General features: G+C 43.9%; 1 protein-coding gene across 3 annotated transcripts in view; it reads left to right on the plus strand.

The window, feature by feature from the left end:
* Positions 1-2908, plus strand: part of DPYSL2 (dihydropyrimidinase like 2) — a 51096-nt gene extending 48188 nt beyond the window's left edge. For all 3 annotated transcript variants that reach the window (XM_031063565.1, XM_005428952.2, XM_005428951.2), the window contains exon 15: positions 75-2908. In XM_031063565.1, the coding sequence (XP_030919425.1) occupies positions 75-166 (92 nt within the window). In that variant the 3' untranslated portion in view covers positions 167-2908. The remainder of the gene's footprint in view (positions 1-74) is intronic.
* The last annotated feature ends 17967 nt before the right edge of the window (positions 2909-20875 follow it).

A 20875-nucleotide genomic window follows, 5' to 3' on the forward strand; every position in this document is an offset into this window, starting at 1 on the left:
AGGCAGCATCAAAGTGCTACACCCACATGGATTTTAAACGCTGGCAGAGTTGGTGACTCCTCTCTCTCCCACAGGGGCACAGATCGATGACAACATCCCACGCCGCACGACCCAGCGCATTGTGGCCCCGCCAGGTGGCCGTGCCAACATCACCAGCTTGGGCTAAGGACCAAACCCTCCTGTGCCCACCGGGTACACCTTGGGGGGACTGGGGCACCTGGAGACCCTTTTTGATTCTTTTAGAGCCTGTGACAGTTACTGCGGGCACCCAGTGTGGGAAGGGGCTGAAGTAAAAGCGCCTTTTTCAGTCCCCTCAGGTTCCTTCCTCATCTTCACCAACCCCTCGCACTTCCCCCCTCCTCAGCCCCTTACACATTTAAAGAAATAAACCGTGTTTTGACACCTCTGACATGAAAGAGTAAATGTAAAGAGGGTATTTGAGATACATGGTCTCTGTCCTATTCAGCGTCTTTCTTTTAGTAAAGGAAGGATAAAGTGAATTTCCCAGGAGCTGCCTTCAAGACACACACACACAAAAAAAAGGAAAGAAATAAAAATAAATGCGTAGAAGAAGCTTTTTTTTTTTAATGTCAAGCAGAAGAGTAGTTCAAGGGTTTTAAACTGGATATTCTGTAGGGTTCTGTATTCCAACAGAATTAGCTAGGCAAGCACAAAGGACCAGGAATCCCAGCCTGTCTGTGGCCATTTTCCACCACCAGTGCTGAGGTCACTAGATGCTGCCAGGAGAGAGAAACAGGACCCAGCATTAGGAATGGCAGAGAACATCACCCCAGCCAGTGGCTGAGCCAGAATCCTTGGGGACTTCCATTCTGTTCAGTTGGTTTTTCCTTGGTTTCTTTTTTTCTCCTGGATTTTGCTGCAAATTAGGTCCTTGAGGAAACTTTTTTTTTAGTGTTTGTGTGTGTGTTTTCAATATGTTTGTATCATTGTGTTTATGAAGCCTTATCTGAGAACTGGGAATCTCCCTGTTCTTCCCGAACCTCATCCAAGTCAGAGACTCCCGCCAGTGTCACTGCCACTGCCACCCTGGTACTTCAGGTGTCCCTTAGTTGCATTTTCCAGACATTTCTTGTCACATAGCTGCAGTAAGGGCATGGAGCAGGTCCATAGGATCTTCAGTCCATCAGGTCTTGAGCTGGTGCAAACAGAGGAGCTGGACACCATCGGAACTGCTGGGATGGAGTATCTGGAAGAGTTTGTAGCAGTTAGTTTTTCTTCTATTATGGAAGGTGGGTATGGACGGGCAGGGAGCTGTGGGCAAAGAGCAACATGTTGCTTGAAAGGTTTTTGTAGCAGAAACTCCCTCCCTGGCCATCAAGGAGAGGTTATTTAAAGCTTTGAGGGCTTATCTTTAGCTCTCAAAGGGCAGTCAGGGAGCGTGTGCTAAGCATCTATGGCAGTTCCAGTCCAGGCCCAGCTGCTGTAACTGGGAGCTGGCTGGGTCCCCAGCAGCTGAGAATCTCTTGTACGAATGTCACAGCTATCCAGCCCTGCAGGAATCCTGCACATCCCCATAGGAAGGCCTGGCTGTTCCCCGCCCAGCCTCACATGCCTAGGATTTGAGACACCATTGGGGGTCCTTAAAGGAAAGCCTCAGCTTTGGGGCAGCCATCAGGGTCTGGATGTTTAACCACCCTCTGGGATTGAAGGTTTGGTAGCTCTGGGACTGGAGGCTTCTTGTTTTTGGGACGTGGAGGCTTCTTGTTTTTGGGACATGGAGGATAAACCTGCACCATCAGATCCCCACTTAGGCATAGCTGGAGGGCTCAGCAGTCCCAAGGACTTGTCTTAGCACAGAGACCTTTTATTACCACAGTGTTGTCTCCACTGTCTGCCTGCCCTGGCACTTGGCTGCATCTTCTGCTCCCTCTTTGTGCTTTGCCACCTCCATCAACCTTGTTTTTCCATAGTTGCATTTTCTTAAATGGTGTTTACAGGTTCTTTTAGGAAAAAAACATATATATATATATATATATACATATGAAGGCTTTCAAGAAATTAGTACCAAATTTGTTGTTATGAGGTATCAATGGTGGGATCTGCAAAGTGTCTGGAAGCTACTTAGCTACCCAAACCCTCCCAGCTGCAGCACCTAAACTCTTTAGGCCACTTTGAACACAAAAGTTAAGAAAAACTTTGCCATATTCCTCCACACATTTTGCATTTAGGTTCAACTCCTGGGTCTTCTAGTTTTGCATAAAGAATTTGCACTTTGTTTGTTAAGTAATCCATGAACTTAATATATATATTGCAGCTATTTTCATTTTTAAATTTTTTTCTTTGTCACCTGTATGTTAAAATCAATTTCAACGAGTTGGGGAAAAGAAAAAAGAATTGTAGATCCGTTTCAGTTCTACGAAACACTTGCGGCTCTTCAGTATTCACTTAAGTCTTCCTTTTTTTTTTCCTTCACTGACTCATGATAACTTGTTAAATTTTAATTTGTTCTTGAAAAAGAAAGAAAAAAAATCACAAAAAAAAGTTTTTTGCAGGCTATGTAAGCATGTTTTTTCTGTGAGAGCTCGTCCGCTTTGTGTCTGTTTAATGAATGTCATATGTAAATGCTAAAAAAAAAGATGATGACTTAATGAATTAATTAATTAACCGCAGTGACTTGAAGCTCTAAAAAAAGAAAAAAGTAGGATTTAATACTAGCTGGATTTAACCCTTGGATTTGTGATTGTGAACCATGAGTGGAGGAGCTGTAAGTGCTAAAGCTGATCATGTGTGTAGACAAAGAGGAGTACTGATATTTGACCATTGTCTCAATGGCAAAAACAACCCCCCCATCCCAACCCCAAGTCTTGTGTTTTATTCCTTAAGAACTCTGTGTTATATTACCATGGGAACTCCTAATAAAGACAAAATGTTGTTGTTCCAGTAGGTGCACCTGTGTCTCAAGGCGCTGCGTGTTGTGTGTCACTGCATTCTGGGCTGTTGCCTTCAGCAGGGACAAACAGCCCTGAAAACCAGGCAGGGGTGGGCTGATGTGGAGATGTGCAGGGGCACAGTGGAGAGGAACTCCCATGGTGATGGTAAAGATGAATTGATGGGCCACGGAGTCATTTCCTCTGGAGAAAGTGAGCTGCGACTGAGGCCACTTTGTTTAAAAAAGCATTTGGCAAAGCAGAGACAGTTGCCTGAAAAATCCTGGCTCTGCATTGCACAGATCCCTGCTGGAATGAGAGCAAAAGCCCCTAAAAGTATCAGCATGGCTCTCAGCCCCTCAGTGTGGATCTGCTTGGACTTTCTGCCAGCCAAGGAATGGGGAAAAAAGCACAGTTGTAAATAGCAGCTGAGTGGGGAAGAGTTGGAGCTGGCTGGAACAACTCCAGTGGAACTTGGGGTGGTGGTGCTTGGGATTTACAGGAAGAACACCAGTGGAATTTGGGGTGGTGGTGGTTGGATTTCACTGTCACAGGGACAAGCATCCCTGTCAGCTGCTCAGAATGTTGGATGTTGCATTCCTACACCCACCAGCTCAGCCCTCTGGGGGATCTTCACCCAAATCTGAGCACAGCTGAAGTTTCTGACTGACTTTGTGAGGAGTTTTAGCTCTTGTTCCTCATCTGAACAAATGCAAATGTTGGGCCTCTCTGTGAAATGCATTGAGCTTCCTCCACACACTTTAAACCTGGCACCCCACAGAGTGGCTTTTCCTTATTCTGTGAAGGGGTCAATGGTCATCCCCTGGTCAATAGTCCTCTGGTTAACAGGAGGATCCTGGCTCTGGCACCAGTGACATGCTGCTATTTGGCTACTGGCATCATAAATTAAATATTACTATCTGTGCAATGAGGTCCCATGGAGCAAGGTTGGTGGGTATCTGCATATAAGATTCATCCGCTAATCCCAATCATAAAATCCCAGTGAAAGATGCATTAATCTGGTACTCAGTTAACAGAGTACTCAGTACACATCTGCAGAGCCTCCATTTGGTTTTATTCTATCATTAATTTTTTCCTCCAGCACTTGAATTGGAATGGAAGAAACCTCTTCCTGAGGAAATAAATGTCAGGGTCTCAGGGAAGCTGTTGGAACTGGCAGAGTAGAGAAGGTTTTGAGGTCAGGAAGAATTGCCAACAGCCAGATCTAAACCAAACATGTGCTGTGGGACTGAGGCAAGGGAGAAAGCTCTGGAGGCTATTTGGGTCAGTGGGGCAGCCCTGATTTGGTGCTGCACAGGGGAACAGGAATCGTTGTATTTGGTCAACCCCTTAATCCAGGTAATTCCCGATCTGGCAGCCCGCAACGCGTTAATAGGTGCTAATTTGGTTCTCTGCTGGCCCATTGTGTAAGGCCCAAATTAGATTGAATCTGACCTTAACATCGGTGGAGTATTCTGTGGCTGAAAGGAGAAGAAATAAAGTAGGTGATGAATGTGACTCTGACCTGGAACAGGAACTGTCAGTTATCAAAGATGGGGACAATGCAGCCTGATTTATCCCTTGGTGGCAGAGCAATAAATGTCACTGTACTATAGAAGTTTTAGGATCTGTTTTGCTCAGCGCCATCAGGTGGCAGCAGGACATGGAGAAAGGTAAAGGTCCAGCTCCCTCGAGGCACATTGATCATCTCGGGAATGATCTAGGATGTAATAAATGTGGAACATGCACAGGGCTTGTGATTACTGTGACATGACATACACATCCTGTCGGTTATATTAATATATTGGAGGGTATTTCGATGTTAAAGAGATATGAATCACCTGTGTTCTCTTCTTGTTAAAGCCTCATGGGACACTTGTCTCAAATCAGATACAGAGCAAGTGATAAACTCTACCCATCAATTTATTACATCAAAAAATCCCTAGACTTTCAAGAGATCTGGAGAAGGACTTTTGACAAGGGTCTGGAGTGCCAGGACAGGGGGAATGGCTTCCCACTGCCAGAGGTAGGGTAGATGGAATATTGGCAAGAAATTTCTCACTGTGATGGTGGTGAGGGGCAGGAAGGAATTCCTAGAGAAGCTGTGGCTGCCTCATCCCTGGAAGTGTCCAAGGCCAGGCTGGACAGGGCTTGGAGCAGCCTGGGACAAGGGCAGGTATCCTTGTCCATGGCAAAGGGTGGGACAAAGTTCTCTTCATTAAAGAGATAAAGTAAGCAATTAGAGGAAATTATTTTTTCTCTTCTATAACTCAGGCCTGAGGAGGTGCCCTCTGCTAATTCCTGTAAACTGTGTCTGACTTCCAGCTCTGGCATTCCAGCTGTGGATTTACCACTCCATGCTTGAATGTGTTGTTCTTTCCACAAGCATTTTTTGACCATTAACTACTAAAACTTGGCAAGTGCCTTCCAGTGTTGACTTGAGAAGCCTCAAATGGTAGGAAATTCCTTTGGTAGTTTATTCCACGGATTAATCATCTTCATGGTTCATTTTTCTCTGCTTCTGATCTGAACTGGCCTGCTTTGCATCTCTCGCCATCAGTTCTTGTTCTGCATTCCCACAATAAAGGGAAGACCCCCCTGAGATGTGTGGGGCTGTTATCTGGGATCTCTTGGAACCTGGAGGCTCATCTCTGGAGCCATCCTTCCGCCACTTCCTAGGGCTGTGTTCCATGGAATGACGAGAACAACTGATATCAGGGAATCATGGACTGGGTTTGGGTTGGAAGGACCCTCAAACTCACCCAATCCCAGCCTCTGCCATGGGCCAGGACACCTACCACTGTCCCAGATTGCTCAAACCTAGCCTTGGACACTTCCAGGGAACCAGGGGCAGCCACAACTTCTCTAGGAAATCCATCCTTGCCCCTCACCATCCTCACAGGGAACAATTTCTTCCTAAAATCCCACCTAACCCTGCCCTCTGGCAGTGGGAAGCCATTCCCTGTGTCCTTTCTCTCCATGTCTTGTCCTAAGTCCCTCTCCATCTCTCCTGGAGCCTCTTCAGGCACTGGAAGGGGCTCTGAGGTCTCTCTGTATCCTTCTCATCTTCAGATGAACACCCCTAGCTCTCTCAGCCTGGCTCCAGAGCAGAGAATAAATTCACTCGGTATTTGCTCCTCTCATGTCCACAGGAGGGCATCAGATACCCGTGTTTAAATCGAGTTTTTATTCCTTTCCTGAGACTCTCGTTTTCCCTCCTGTTCACACCCCTTCCTTCCCAAAGCATAGAGGCCTTGGTATTTTTGTATGATGCTTTTCAACACCAAAATCCGCCATATTTCCCATCATCCTGGATTTGATAAATGCTGGTTCATGCACATCTGAAATAACCTCTTTCCCCCCCCCCCCATGCCCCAACCCTCCATCAAGTTTGGCTGTAAGTATAATAGGGAATGCTATTTATCACAGCATTTTTAGATTTACACACAGAATTCTGCAGCAAGTTTTACAAGTGTTTATCCCCATCAGAGCCACCCCCATAGGATTTTATACAGACTCTTGCGTGATTTTTTTACAAAACAGTCCAAGCAGGGTGAAAGCAGCTGCACCCCTCTCCCTTAATGACATCAAGCAAGTAGGAAAACATCCTGGTTTGTTTATAAATATTCCTGTGGCTTTTTTTTCCTGCAGGACAAAAACAAATGTACAATGGGAGAGGTAGAGAGAGGAGGTGGATGTCACCTGGGTGTTTCTGAAACAGGGAGGACAGGCCAGGTGCCAACTCAAACAGCAACAGGGACCTGGACTGGGACTGAATGACATTTAAGTGTCACAGCTCTAGACAGCACTCAGGCTCCTAGCTCCGAATTCCTGGTAATTCCCAGGAATGGCTTGTTTTGGGTGATGCCTGAAAGAGCAGGCACACCATGGGGGTGTAAAGTGTCCTCCCTTTCCAGGCCACATTGCCCCTTGGTTAAGGGAAATTGTCCCAGGGACACAGCATGGCTGAGACCAAAATTATCCAGGGACTGACCAAAGCTCTTCAGAAACTGCTGTGGTTTCCTCCCCTCTGATTCCCTGCCCTCCCTAAAGCGTGGCTGGTGGTAGGATCAAGGTTTCCCAGGCTCTGGGCCAGTGGTGTAATGAAATAATATCCCACATGTGTGCATTAATCCAGTTTTATTTTGTCTTTTCCTCTGACAACTCAGAGCAGCCTCACTGCTTGGGTGCAGGGGGAACCCATGGGGGATGTGACCAGGGTTTAGCAGTCAATTTAAAATCTCCTGGGAATTTTATAGTTTAAGAAACAGAGTGAAAAAACTCACAAATCAGGCACGGGGATGAGCCCTTCTAGCACGAGAGGCTTGGAGGGATCACCGTCAATTTTACAACCTCCCTCCTCTAATTAGGGACACAATCTACTACCCCAGGATGCTTCAAACCCCATCCAATCCGGCCTTGGACACTTCCAGTGATCCAGGGGCAGCCACAGCTTCTCTGGGAATTCCATCCCAGCCCCTCCTCACCCTCCCAGTGCTCCCAAGGTTGTGTCCCTGCAGGTGACATCCTTCCTCCTTCCAGTGTGTCAGGGAGGGATCTGTTTGTTTGCAGCAGACTATTTTTACAGCACCTGAATTCATCAGTCTCTCCCAAAATAACATTGGAGGCACGTGAATAAAAATATTCCAGCTTGTGATGGATGGGACTCAGCACCCCAGTGAGTACTTTATTCACTTGTGTTTTTCTGGCGAAAATCCTCAACCCATGCCAGCAGCAAAGTTTTTCTGGAAGGGGGAAGGTAGGAACCTCTTTTCCCTGAGCTACTCTTGATTTACTGCGATGAGAATTTTAATCAAGCCCTTCTTCATTTAAGCCCTAAGTTCTTGGAGCAGAACAGGAACTGCTCAAGTCGTTCTGAGGACTTGCTGACAGAAATTCTGAATTTTCAGGACTGTTACTCAAAAATTGGGTCTTGAAGAAGGTTTTTTGAGGGTTGGGATATTTATTTTATTTTTTGCAGGTACCACTCAACAGCCAAATAATGTCAGATGGTGGAGGACAATGTGAAACCCCCACTGAGATCTAAAAAGAACAGCTGTAAGCATGCCTCATAAATTACTCCAAGGGTTATGATCTCCATCCTTTGTGCTCAAATTTAATTTTACTTATCTGGTTCCTCAGCCTGTGCGATGTGGGAACCTTGGGTAGAAATCAAGGAAGGGACAAGGCTGCCATTCTGCAAGGGAGTTTTCCACCACAACTGGCGCAAACCAGTGCTGCAGAGAGACTCTCAAACTAAGGCCAGAGCTGATCCCCTTGGAATATCTCCCCAAGATACCTCTCAATCCACTAACTGGCTGGGTTTTGTACTTGAAATGAAACACAAACCATGATGGGCCTGAGCCATGCTCTGTGGAGAAAACCCATGGCCAGGTTCTTTTTCTCGCCTGAATGATGGATTGATTTTTTGGAAGATGCTGGAGGGAGGGGATGTTTCTGGCTCAGGTTTTAAGAAGGACAGAAGGTTGAAGACAAGCAAAACTGTGACATGGAGGGGAAAGTTTCTTCCTGGCATCCCAAAATAACTGTGGAACAACCAGAAGTACAGAGGGACTGTCTTTGTCACAGAGTGTTGGTTCAAGAGGCACAAACCAGCCCAAAAGGAGGAGGAGGACTCAGATGGTGGGTGTTGTGTGGGTCTCTCTGCATGTGTGAACACACAGCTTCTTGTAAAGCTTAAAAATTTGGCCACACCTGCCTCAGCCGAAGCAATGAATGGCAGGGCCCTGTTGTCTTGGAGGGGTCTCTGCTTGTGTATAAACATGGGCATGGCTAAAAATGATGAATTGACAGAGTAGAAATGTGACCCCAACAGATATTTATTGTTCTGTGTAAAGAAAGATGAGCCTGGATGAGGATTTACAGCCCCAGTGCCCTGGTTTTGGGCAAATTTGGGAGAAATCTCCAAAGGGGCTCCTCTAGAAAACAGATTCAAGTGGCCCCTCCCCCAGCTGGATCAGGAAAATATTTCCTTGGAGAAAAGTGGGAAAAACCCTGTTTATTTAACAGGCAAGGCATTTACATTACCAAGCACAAAAAATGAACAATATAAAACAATAAAACCTCTGGCCACTCCGAAGAGATGACAAACTCACAAAGTCCCTCCGTGGGCTGTAGCTCAGCTCATTCAGGCTCTTATCAGTGCCTCCTGCACTGGAAATGCTGCGGGCCAGGCCCGGCCCGATGGGCCACAGGAGAAGCTGCCAGTGCTCTGCTGGTGCTCAGTCCAGAGCAGCTTTAAACAGTTCTAATTAAAAGTGAAACCACAGTCCAGGGAACTTCTCGGCCTTAGCTATCTAAAAACTAACTAAAAGCAAAGGAGAGCTCTGTCCCGCTGTCTATCTGTGCTGCAGACAATGCAATCCAGGAGCTGGAATGTGGAGGAGTGAGTGCAGTTTCTAATAACAAACTGTGCACCTCTTCTCTCCCCCGCTTGGCTCTCGGAACCAGTCTTAAAGGTGCAGAACTTATTTTTGAGCTAAATAGACAAATGGAGATACAAACATCGTAAAGTCACTCTAGGACACCTAGCTGGCATTTTTTAGGATTTACAGGCCCAGCCTGGACACTGCCATGGTACGACGGGTTCTGATGGAGAATGATGATAATGCTGCATCTGGGTAAATCATCTCCATCACCTCTGGATGTTGATGTCTGTGGAAATGGGACCTTCTGTGCAGCTGTTGCCTCTGACTGAAATTCATGTGGAGAAGGATGGGGAAGAAAAATCCAGGGGACAAACAGAGCTGAAGAGCTAAGAGCCTCAAAAGGACAGGAGCTGCAAGGCACCTGTTCAGCTCCTACAAGAGAGAGAAGGTGCTGGGCTCAGGTACCCTAACAGCAGCAATTTAGGATGGGAATCCCTGTCCCCCTTTCCCAGCAGGAAGTCTGGGTTAAGGAAGAGCACCTGTCATGAGGATTTTGCACCTGGAATACCCATACGAATGGTGAACACAGAGTGCCTTGCCCTAGACACCATCTGTCCCTCACAAAACCAGTGTTAAAATTCAGGTTTTTTATTATCTTTTACAGGAGTGGCCAGGTTGAGTTATTAATTTTAAAATTATTTAAAATACTTTATTTTAATGTAATAGGTATTATAGCTAAATATATATTGTATTTAAATGTATTATAGTTAAATATATTAAATCTAAATATATTTAAATATATTACATTTAAATATATCTATATATATTATATACACTGTATAGTACATAAAATAAATATTAGAAATAAATATAACATGAATAATTTGAAACTTTAAAAAATCGTAGGCTTAAAAGAAACTGAAAATGAAAATATCTATTTTCACCTCCCTTCTCACATTCCAGTGGTGATTTCAACAACACAGACCATGTCTTTGATGGCCAAATTGCTCTGGCTTTCACCAGAGTTAAAAAATCAAGGAGTAGAGAAGCTCCCTTCACCCTAACCAGCAAACCCAGGAGGAACCCAGCTCCTCCACAGACCTTGTGCGGTTTTTGGGATCTCCAGGCAATCAAGTCCTTATTAAACATCATTTTTGTGGCGCTGCAGAGTTGTGTTGGGCAGAGTCTTCTGAGCTGGTGAATAACAGAGGATTCATCAGTGCAGCCCAGAAAAATCTCCCACTTTGTGTAGCTGAATGGGTCAGAATCTGGGAACAACAGAGAGGGAAAAGTAGAGAAAGAAAAAGAAGTTCTTGCCCTTTTTGCTCCAGGGCAGCTCCTCTAGTGCTACCAGACACGTCCTCTGTCACTGCAGGCTCACCTTCCCCGCACACTGAGGTTGGCTGATGGGGTTTTTTTCCTAATCCAGCCCTAGAGCAGTTTTTCCTGATACTTAATTTCACAACAGCCACCAGAGGGCAAGAGTCCTTCATCCCCGGCTGGAGACATCTCCCTGTGCATCCATCCTGGACTGAAAAGACGCTCACCCAACTACTTATATCAATGCGAGGATTTCCATCCATTTCAGTGCTCTTTGGATTGGGTCCTAGAGTTCTTTAAAAACCACAAAGCAAAGCCAGCAAGATGTTTTATATAAACTTAGGAACAAAGTTTTATAAACTGCAAAAAGCCCCTGGCATTTATACGCTTTGGGTTTTGCTGTAACCTCTCACTTGGCTATGAAATGGGCCTTTTTATTTATAATAAATTTATTTTCTAAATACCCAACGTGTTATGAACCAACCACGACAACAGAGGAGACATAATCCAAACCCCTGCAATTTTTGTTTTAAATCTTCTTTGAAGAGCTGTGTCAGCCTGCTGCTGTAATGGGGCTGACAAAGCTCATTAATGCTCCTATCCAAAGGCAAGTGCCTGCATGACAGCTTTAGGACATAATTTAGTGGAATGTGTTGGCTTGTGCTGGGTTTTAGGCATGGAAGCAGCTCCCTGCCTGCAAAGTGGCAAAGGATGGAGCCCTAGTGTTGAAATCCCAAAGGAAAAGCCCCTCTCCTGATCACAGAATCATGGAATGGTTTGCGTTGGAAAAGACCTTAAAGCTCATCCCTGCCATGGACAGCAACATCCTCCACTAGACCAGAGTCTAAGTCCATCCAACCTGGCCTTGGACAGTTCCAGGGATGGAGCAGCCAGAGCTCCCAGTCTGGAGCAGGTTTGAGTGATTCCAAAAAAGGGAAAGAAAAACAGTCCAGGGAAAAATTCAGACTGCTTAGCTAAACTAACTAATGAGCAGAAGCAAAAAAGCAAGAGCAAAGCAGGAGCAAAGCAGAAGCAAGAGCAAAGCAGAAAGCAAAGCAAAAAGCAAAAGCAGCACCATGTCATGCCCTGTCTTTGTGTCCCGCCAGCCGTGGGGGAGTGGCTGAGAGCAAAACCAAACCAAAACATTTGCTCTTCAGAGCCAGTCTTGAAGGAACAAAACATGATATCCAGCATAAACAGAACACATGGATGGGGATACAAGCATCATAATGTCACCCTAGGACACTGATGCAGAACCTACATGAGTTCAACCTCTCAACACTGCGAGATCTTGCAAGAATCTTTGCATTAGTAGACCTTGTACCTACAAGCAGCAATTTTTCTTCTAGTCAGAGAAGAGGAGGAAGTGTGAACATGTGAGGGAAAACAACATAGTGGCGCCAAGGTCAGTAGAAAAAGAGGGAGAGGAGATGCTCCAAGTGTCAGAACCAAGATTCCTCTGCAAGCTGTGGTGAGGACTATAATGAAACAAACTTCCCCCCAAAATGAATGAAGTTCACAGGGAATACAGAGAACCACTTGCAGCCCATGGGAAAAGTGCTCACACTGGAGCAGATAGATACTAGAAAAAGCTGTGATCGAGTGGGAGATGCAAATAGAGAGAGAGTGCCCCTGCTTCCAGAGATAGAGAGAGAGGGCCCTTGCTTCCAGATATAAAGAGAACCCTTGCTTTCAAACTAGAGCAGCCTATCTTTAGAGGACTGCACCCCATGGACTAGGGACCCACACCACAGCAGTTTTGGGAAGCCTGTTTGCCCATTGGAGGGATCCCATGGCACAACAGAGACAAGACTCCTCTCTCTGAGCAAACAGAAGAAGATCCTGAGTGATTAACTGACCAAAACTCCCACACTCTGTCTCCCTGCACTGTCCATGGCAAAGAGGGAGGGGCTGGGAGGGGCAGAGGGGAAGTGTTTTAAAGGCTCGTTTTACATTGGGATCAATGGGATGGGGTGGATGGTATGGGATGGCATCAATGTCATCAATGGAATGGGATGGGATGGGATGGGATCAATGGTATCAATGGGAACAATGGGATCAATAGGATTATCTTCCTCTGACTCTCTTAAAAATAAATTTACCCTATAGCTTTAAATTTGGACCTGTTTTGCCCTTAGAGTCTAAGTCCTTATCTCAACTCGTGAGCCCTTTGTTAATTTTTTTCCCTCTCCTCTGCCCAACTATGACAAACGAAGGTAAGCAAATGACTTTCATGGGTGCCTAGCACTTGGCCAGTGTGAAACAATGACAAGATGAAGAATTTGTCATGGCTCTTAGCAATCTGTTTTGCTCTCCCCAGTAAACAAAATACCTCTAATTTCTAATTTTCCTTTCAAACATGGACTTTTTAAAAAATGAAGCAAAAAGTTAAAAATACTCTGTTTTTTTAAAGACATCTGAGTAGTCGCAAAGACCATTGCTGTGGTTTGCTGCTTGTCCTGAGCTGGTCTCAACTTGCTGGAAGGTGCTGAGTCATGTCACCAATACAGATCCCAAAGAGGCAGATTCCTTTTACTTTGATCATCTTAAAAAAAATTATTTCTGGGAGTTTTTCAAATTATTTTTCCCCCTGTGGCTTGATTCCTTTGTCTTTGCATCATTCCAGCCTTTCCATTTACCCAGGAGTTCTCTCTTCTAAATTTAGACCAGGCTGTTATTCCCTTTCATAAGAAGTGCTAATATCCCTTAGGTTAAAAATAATTAGAAAGGAGAGCAGGAAAACAACCCCAGCTTCATTTTGCTTTCCTAATTTCCACATGCACACATGCACACATTATCCCTTCACAGCAACTGAGTTTGGACCCCACTGAAAAGTCTCTCCAAAGATAATCTTCCTCTCCCTTAAAAGAATTTCCTTTGTTTGAATAAACAAAATTAATCCCAAAACAATTGCAGAACCTTGGTTGTATAAAACAGTAAGAAGATACACTATTAAGTCACTGCAGTAATCAGAGTTTCATGGGAAGGGCTCGTTTTCTGTGTCAGTCTCAAAATTTCCTTGCTCTCCTCAGTTAATTTCAAGCATTTTCTGCTGATGTTTCTGAGACTGAAGCTCTCCAAACCTGCTCCCTCCCTGCCGCTGCTCTGGCATCTCCCAAGCTGCTGTGACCTCTTTGCAGAGCCAATGCTCCATGTTCCTGTTTGGGATGAGCTCATGGATGCCTGGACCAGCTTGCACATCCCTTCCAGGAAGGGAGATTTTCCTCCCTGGGTGTAGCTATTGCTCAGCAGCAGTGGGATCAGAAATAAAATCTTCAAAGTTCACTGTCAGGCATAAATTGGTTGTGCAGTACATGGAGCAACATCCTGGTGTAAAATGGAATCAGGGTAAAATGGGAGGATAAACTGGTGAGGGAAATTCCCTGCCTTCTCTGACTTCTTCCCCATTTTCCTGAGTTCTTGTAGTACCACTTTCTCCTCCCAGATCCTCTTGCCCCAGCTTTGCTTCCAGACCACCATGAGATGGCAAAACTGCCCAGGACATTCCAGGGGATACAGTATATGTGGACTGGCCCATTTGCTGTTTGCCACCTGTCTCCATAGACTCCGAATTATATTTTTATACCTGTCTTTCAGCAAAACAAATATCCCCAGGGAGGTGAACAGGGATTGTGGTGTGTTTAGGCATCATCTCTTGGCAGCACTAGGGGTATAACATTCTCAGGAATCATCAGAAGCCTTGCAATTTGTCCAGATCCATATAGAAATATAGCTTGGGATGAGATTTATCTTCAGATATTTCCTGTGTAAAAAAAGCAGGCATGTCACAAATGAAACAACATCCCAACTAAGCCTTGTAATTTAATTTAACTGCCTCTCTTTGGCGAATGTGTCATGCATTCAGAATCAGGCAGCTGAATTCCCAATCAAGTGTTCCTTGGATATACCAACAGACTGTAAGGCATAGAAGTGCCTGAAAATAGCTTGCTAACAACCCCATGGAACCTGTGCTTTTGGCAAAAAGAGGAGGCAATTTATGGGTCTGGGCTTAGTGCTCATAAATAAGTACATGTTCCCTTCCCTCTGCATTGGCAGGGGTTTGGCTGTTCAGATTCTCTGTAATTTCTCATACACACTATAAATTCTCATACAACTTCTCAGGCAGTTGATGGGAATGCACAGACTTTTTGGGGATGTGAATTTATCCTGTTTGAACTGGCATGAGTTCTCTGTGTGTACCTTGTGAGGAAATTCTTCCTGCTCTGAGTACTCCAAATCCACTTCTGCTTCACCAGCCTGAGCCCAGACAAGCTGCTTGTTTTACTGAACATGCTTGAAATATTGTTTTCCATAAAGGAAACAGCAGCAAGCAAAAATTTTAGCTTCTCGCCTTCATATTTTGTGATATCTGGTAGCAGCAAAAGGTCTTTTTGAAGTACATAAACAGTAATGGAGTAACTGAAGTGGATAAGTCTGGAGTGGAGAAAAAAAATGAGAAGAACAGCAGAAACACTTTGAATTTGGTGGTTAAATTCAGCTGCCTCAGTGCAGGCCACTAGGCAGCAGTGCCTGAACTAAGAACTAAAAAAACCAGAATGAAAAGTTCTTTTTCTCTGTGATTATTCTGTGATGGGGGTCTGACAGAGTAACACTGAAAGCAGAAAAGAGTCAGTTTTCTAGGAGTGTAGAGAAATGTAAGACCAAGGGAATAGGAAGAAGAATAATAGCAATAATAATGATAATGATCACAGAATCACAGAATGGTTAATGTTGTGAGGGGTCACTAGTGGTGTCACAATAGTAATAATAATAGTAACAGTAATTGTAATATTAATAATAATCCCCAACTAGACCCCATTCATCTCTGAAATGGATCTCTTTCAGGATTTTTGAGAAAACCATGTTTCTTGCATGTCAGCTGACACACCGGATAATTAAATACATCAGGAAAAGACAGGTTTTTATAAAAAATCCACCGCATGTTAAAAAGTCCACAATGAGTGGGAGAACTTCAAAGCTTGAATACAAACAAAATCTTGGAAGTTTGTAAGTATTTTAGGGATAGGCTGCTCATTGCAGAGCTGGCTGTGCTTTCCCTGCACACCAGGACATCTCTTTCAGAAATACCTGTTCTCCTAAGGGGAACAGCTCCCCCTGAGATCCCTTTTACACAATCCCATTGGAGTTCAAGGATGGGATACTGCTGGACTGGGCATCCTCAAACTATAAAAAGCCAGTGCAATAAGTTCTCTTTTCCAAAATAGCTGATTTTCTCTAATTTTTAGAATTAAAACTAAATTAAAAAAATATTAGCAGGGGTTTGGTGTCTTTTGCTTTTGGGGGTTTAATTAGTGATCCCGGGCTTTAACAATAATTAAGTTTGTCCTCCATTTTCCAAGTGCTCAAGGAAAGAAATGCTTTTAAACCCTGGCAGTGCTTCTCCCTCATGCCCCCTCCTGCATCACAGCTCCGGATATAGCACCATTAGTTTGAGATTTTTATGGCTCTCAGGGGAAACTCAGAACATTCCTGAAACAGAAGTAGCATTTTGGAGTCCCTGAGCTGGAGTTCAGCCTCTTTCAAGGATAAGTCATGGGAGCTGCCAACAGAGGGGATACTTGGTTTAAGTGACAGGGGGTCAATAAACACCAATACTCTTCCTTGAGTCATTAATAAATACTAACATTTCACCTCAAAGTAGCTCAGAGTGATTTCCAGCAGTGAGTTGATGATAAAGAAGCATCACAACTGGAGGGAGGGAGTGGTGGCAAAGCAATCACTTGTCAAGAAGGCTTTGCTTGCTGCCATCTCTCTCCATCTCTGCAGCTGGAATGGGGGGAAAAAAGGCCAGGGAAGGAGCAGGTAGCAGCTCTTCAGCTTTGTGTAAACACCAAACATCACAGTGCAGTTGTGGATGTTGATAAAAAAAGGCTTTTTAGTGATACAAAGCGCTCAACCAGCAAAACAAAATCTTTTAATATAACACAGGCCTAAATGGGCTGAAATACTGCTGTGGGTTTCATTGAGTGCGAGTGGAATTGCACCAGTTTTCACTACTGAGGAGCTCATGAAAAGCTCAGGAGTATTTTAGGGGTATTTGATGGGAGGGAAATACTGCACTAGCCAGAGAATCTGTAATTGTGCCCAAATATACTTCACTCCTCTAAATTACTGCTCCTGCGATGGTTTAACAGGAAAACTGGGCAGGAGGCGGGCTCAGCAGTGGGTTGTTACTGGCTGACTGTCTGCTCCCCTTTCCTCCTACAGCTCAGGACTAATGTTAGCAGTATTATGTAGAATTAAGCCTGTCTAGCCCAGGTTGCTTTCCCGGGGAAACCCAGTTTTCTGTGAGCTTAAGCCTGAGGAAGAATACTGAGATGTGAAAGTGCTGTCTCCTGGGTGTCACCCAATGGAGAACTTGTCACTCAGAAGGGATGCAAGCTGCAGGAACCCCCCCTTTCCACAACCTCATACAGCTCCACCAGGAAAGGAGAAGAAAATCAAGCTTTGTTCTTGGGAAGGAAGGAAAAATGCAGAGCCATGGGCAAATGTGAGATTAGGGTTGTCCATGGGGAGAAAACCATCAACAAATGAGATATTTAATGAAGCCCTCCAACATTATCTTCCATTTGCTTTGAAGGAGTGAAAGAACATGTTAGGAATGTGCAGGATCAGGTGTATGCGCTTAGTCAACAAGTTCAGGGCAGGTTTTTCTATGTGAAAATAAATTTCGTACAGAACTCCCTTTTCTAAAATAATCCTTTGGATCAACTGAGCGATTCCTACTCCTCGCAGGCTATATTTTTGCCCACCGTTTTTCCAGTCCCAGCTATGCAAATGCCTTCAGACACTGAACAGGGACTCTGCGGTAAGCTTAAATGGGCTCTGGGCATGCACACAAAGGATAACGCGATGATAAGCTGGCTTCACTCTTTCTACTTTACCACTGAAATGGTTTCCTAATTGCTGGTAATTGTTTTTTTGAGATTGTGTTTGCTAATGCGGAATTCTCCAGCTTCATATAGGAGCCAGAGATAATTCCGCAGCAAACTGTCCTGTGACTGCTCAATATGGATAAGGAATGCTGGATCTGTTTCAATACATATTTTTAATTGGGTTGAGGGGAAACAAAATCAGCCCTTCATTCTTTTCATTATGGGAGGCATTAATTTTTTTCCTGTTTTTTTTTTTTCCCTTTCTCTATTTTGTCAGGAAGAAAATGCCAAAGAAAAAGAAAACATGCCCAGAAAGCTTCTATCTATCATATACTGCGTTCTTCTGAAAACGTAGCAGAGCACTTCAGTTATAACGAACTGTAAAAGCTGAAAGATATGGTGTGGAAGTGTATTTGGGAATGATCCTCAGCTGAAATTAAATCCCACTCCTTGTTTTTCTACCTCTCTTTTCACAATTTCAATTAAATACTTAGAAATGTTTATGCAGAATTTCTTACCCATGTCCCTGATGCAAATTATGCAGGTTCTCCTTGCTTTGGGAGATGGATTATTACATTAAAGGAGCATTTCTAATTGTATCTGGAATCTGTCCCTGATGGAGCTGATCATTATAGTGAGAAACCAAACTAGCCAAGCCACATTGAAATAAAAAAGGGCAGGAGACTTTTCTCCTTTTAACGCCTTTATTAAAGTGATAAAGTCAGGATTAGGAAGATCAATGGGGCTTTGCAGCGTGGCTCCGAGGAGGAGGAGGAGGAGGAGGAGGAGGAGGTGCAGCTTTGTCCACAAGGAGCAGAGCCGGGGATCCCATCCTCACAAGAGCATGTGGGCAGGACCCCAGAGTTATTTAGCTTTTCCCTACTTCTTGGCCCCAGGTCACCATTCCAGATAGCTTCTTAGTCAGGGCGAGGGGCTCAAAGGTCTGCTAACGTCTCTGCAGGTCCAACACCCTGTTCCTCACGTCCAGGAATCACTCTAATTTCTTAATTTTACATTTGGCTCGTTGTTTTGAGGGGTTCTATGGTAAATTTGACATCCCATAGTACATTGGTCTCAAAATCTGCATATTGTGATGTCCTTTTCCCTCCCTGACTGGGAGAGGTACACCTTTGCCTTAGGCAGGGTTTTACCAATACAGAAAGAGGGCTATCAACCTGCCCTGGCTAGGGTCGTTAAGTGATACAAAGAGAACTATTAACTCTACCGACTTGTAATTAACATAAGCAACACTGCCTCGGCAACTCCAGGTCTAAATTTCGTAACTTAGTTTTTCTACAGAAATAAAATTTACTCAAATTCTGTTCATAACAGTCCCCTCTTTTACTTTGATCGAGCTTAATTTTAAGCTCGCATCAACTTGCAATTTGTATTATATATAAATTTCTTGAGCACTCTGGTAATCATGGTTATTTAACTTTGTTACCTTTCTTGGTTTCTTCAGGTTGGTCTGTACAGCTAATACTACTATTTTAATAAAACACAAAAATAAACATAGTAAAGAGAGCAATCCTACAAGTATACACACAGTGAATAGGTCTACTTTTTCCCATCCCTCTTTTTTGAAAATCTCTAGGTTATCTCACCAACTGGAATCAGGTGTAGGAGTTTGTTCTTGATTGTTTACACATGTTAATTTCTTTATTTCTCTTGAAATGTTTCTAATAATTGCATTCTTTATCTCCAATACTGCTTGGAGCCTGATAATTCTGTTTAACATAGGTACTGAGGTTTGAACTTGGCTTTTACAATTTTGGATTTTCTCAATTTCTATTGCATTTTGCTTCTTCTGTTTGGTTTCTTTAAAATCATTGTATATATGAACTCCTAAAGTTGATCCATTTTCTTTGGATAATAGGAAGAAAGTTGGTTTTACCATTCTAGTGGCGCAGCTGCTAGACCAGTCTATTGACAATTCAGTCTATGCTGTAAGATCAGAAATCAAAACCAGGTATTTAGAGTTGTCCTGAAATGTGTCATCAATTTCTGTTGGGCACTCTCTATATTTACACAGTTCTTTCATTTTCTTAACGGGGTTTACCTTTTTTCCAGTACACTTACAAGCTTCATATACTTCATGGTGGGTACACTTGTCTCTTTCTTTCTCAACAGATTCTAATTTATTTGCATCTCTTGGGATCCACCGGGTAACCAAATTCTCTACTGTTAAATACCTGTTACAAACCATTTTTCTTATTGTTTTTACCATTTCTTTTCTTTTTACCGGATCTACTGAGCTTGCTTCAGCAGCATCATAATGAAAGCACAACCAGGCTTCTCTTACAGGGCCCTCTCCCAGGAGTGACTGCCTAAAAGTGGCAGTATTCTGTGCTATCCAATTTATTCTATTTTTCTGATGAAGGACCAATTGGGAGAGGTCAACACAATTAGGGTTAGGACTGATGTGGACTCTATGCAAGGAGCTCACTTCTTTCTCCTCATAGAGGGGTTGTTAGCACTCACTGCATCGCTGTCCTGGGCTCCCCAGACCACCACCAGCAATTAGAGCCATCATTACTACCCTTCCCAAGAGGCCGGTATGGGTCATCTTGCACAGCCTGCCCACCCGGCCTTGCCTCTTGGGGAATCTTACTGAGAAGAAGCTTCCAAGCTCTTTAGAGTCCCTTCTACCTGCTTTTCTGGTTAAGGCCCTCTTGGTCTGTTCCCTGCTAATTTTGGTTTCTCCTAGGGGAGTGCTCTGTGGAGGATTAACCAGGAGTCTTTAGAACAAATTGGGGAAACTTTACTAGAATTACTTATTTACAGTTTTAAATTCTCTACAAACTTATTTTACATACAGAACTGTCTTGAAACATTTTAACATCTTAAGCTATGTTAGAACTCTAATACCAATTATTTGCCCATACAGTTCAGTCCTTTTGACTCTTCCTTCTGAGAGTCAACTTTAAATCTTTTGGTCCTTTTATTACAGTATACTCAGGTGAATTCATTTGTGATGTGGTTGACTCTCTTGTCCAGTGCCCGGAGGTGAGAGTGATGTGGTGTCTGGCCTAATGCCAGAGGGAGAAGATGATGTCGTATCTGGTCCCGTACCTGGGGGTGAGACTGGACCTTTTATTCTCGTAATGTGAGTCCAACCTTTTTCCCTGGTCCGCACAGCCGAATTAGTGATGAGGAGTACCTGAAAGGGGCCTTCAAATTTAGGCATTAATGATCCCGTAGTCCATGATTTTATCAAAACCCAATCTCCTGGGCTAATGTTATGAACCTTTGTGTCCTGAGGGGAGGTTTGGGGGAGGTATCCCTTTTTTCTAAGTCCTTCCAGAGTTCTTCTAATTACCTCTAAATACTTTCTTGTAGCTTCTTCCCCTTCTAGATAGTCTCCCGTGCTATAAGGTGTTAA

Source organism: Geospiza fortis, unplaced genomic scaffold, assembly GCF_000277835.1.
Source record: "Geospiza fortis unplaced genomic scaffold, GeoFor_1.0 scaffold176, whole genome shotgun sequence".
Lineage (NCBI taxonomy): Eukaryota > Metazoa > Chordata > Aves > Passeriformes > Thraupidae > Geospiza > Geospiza fortis.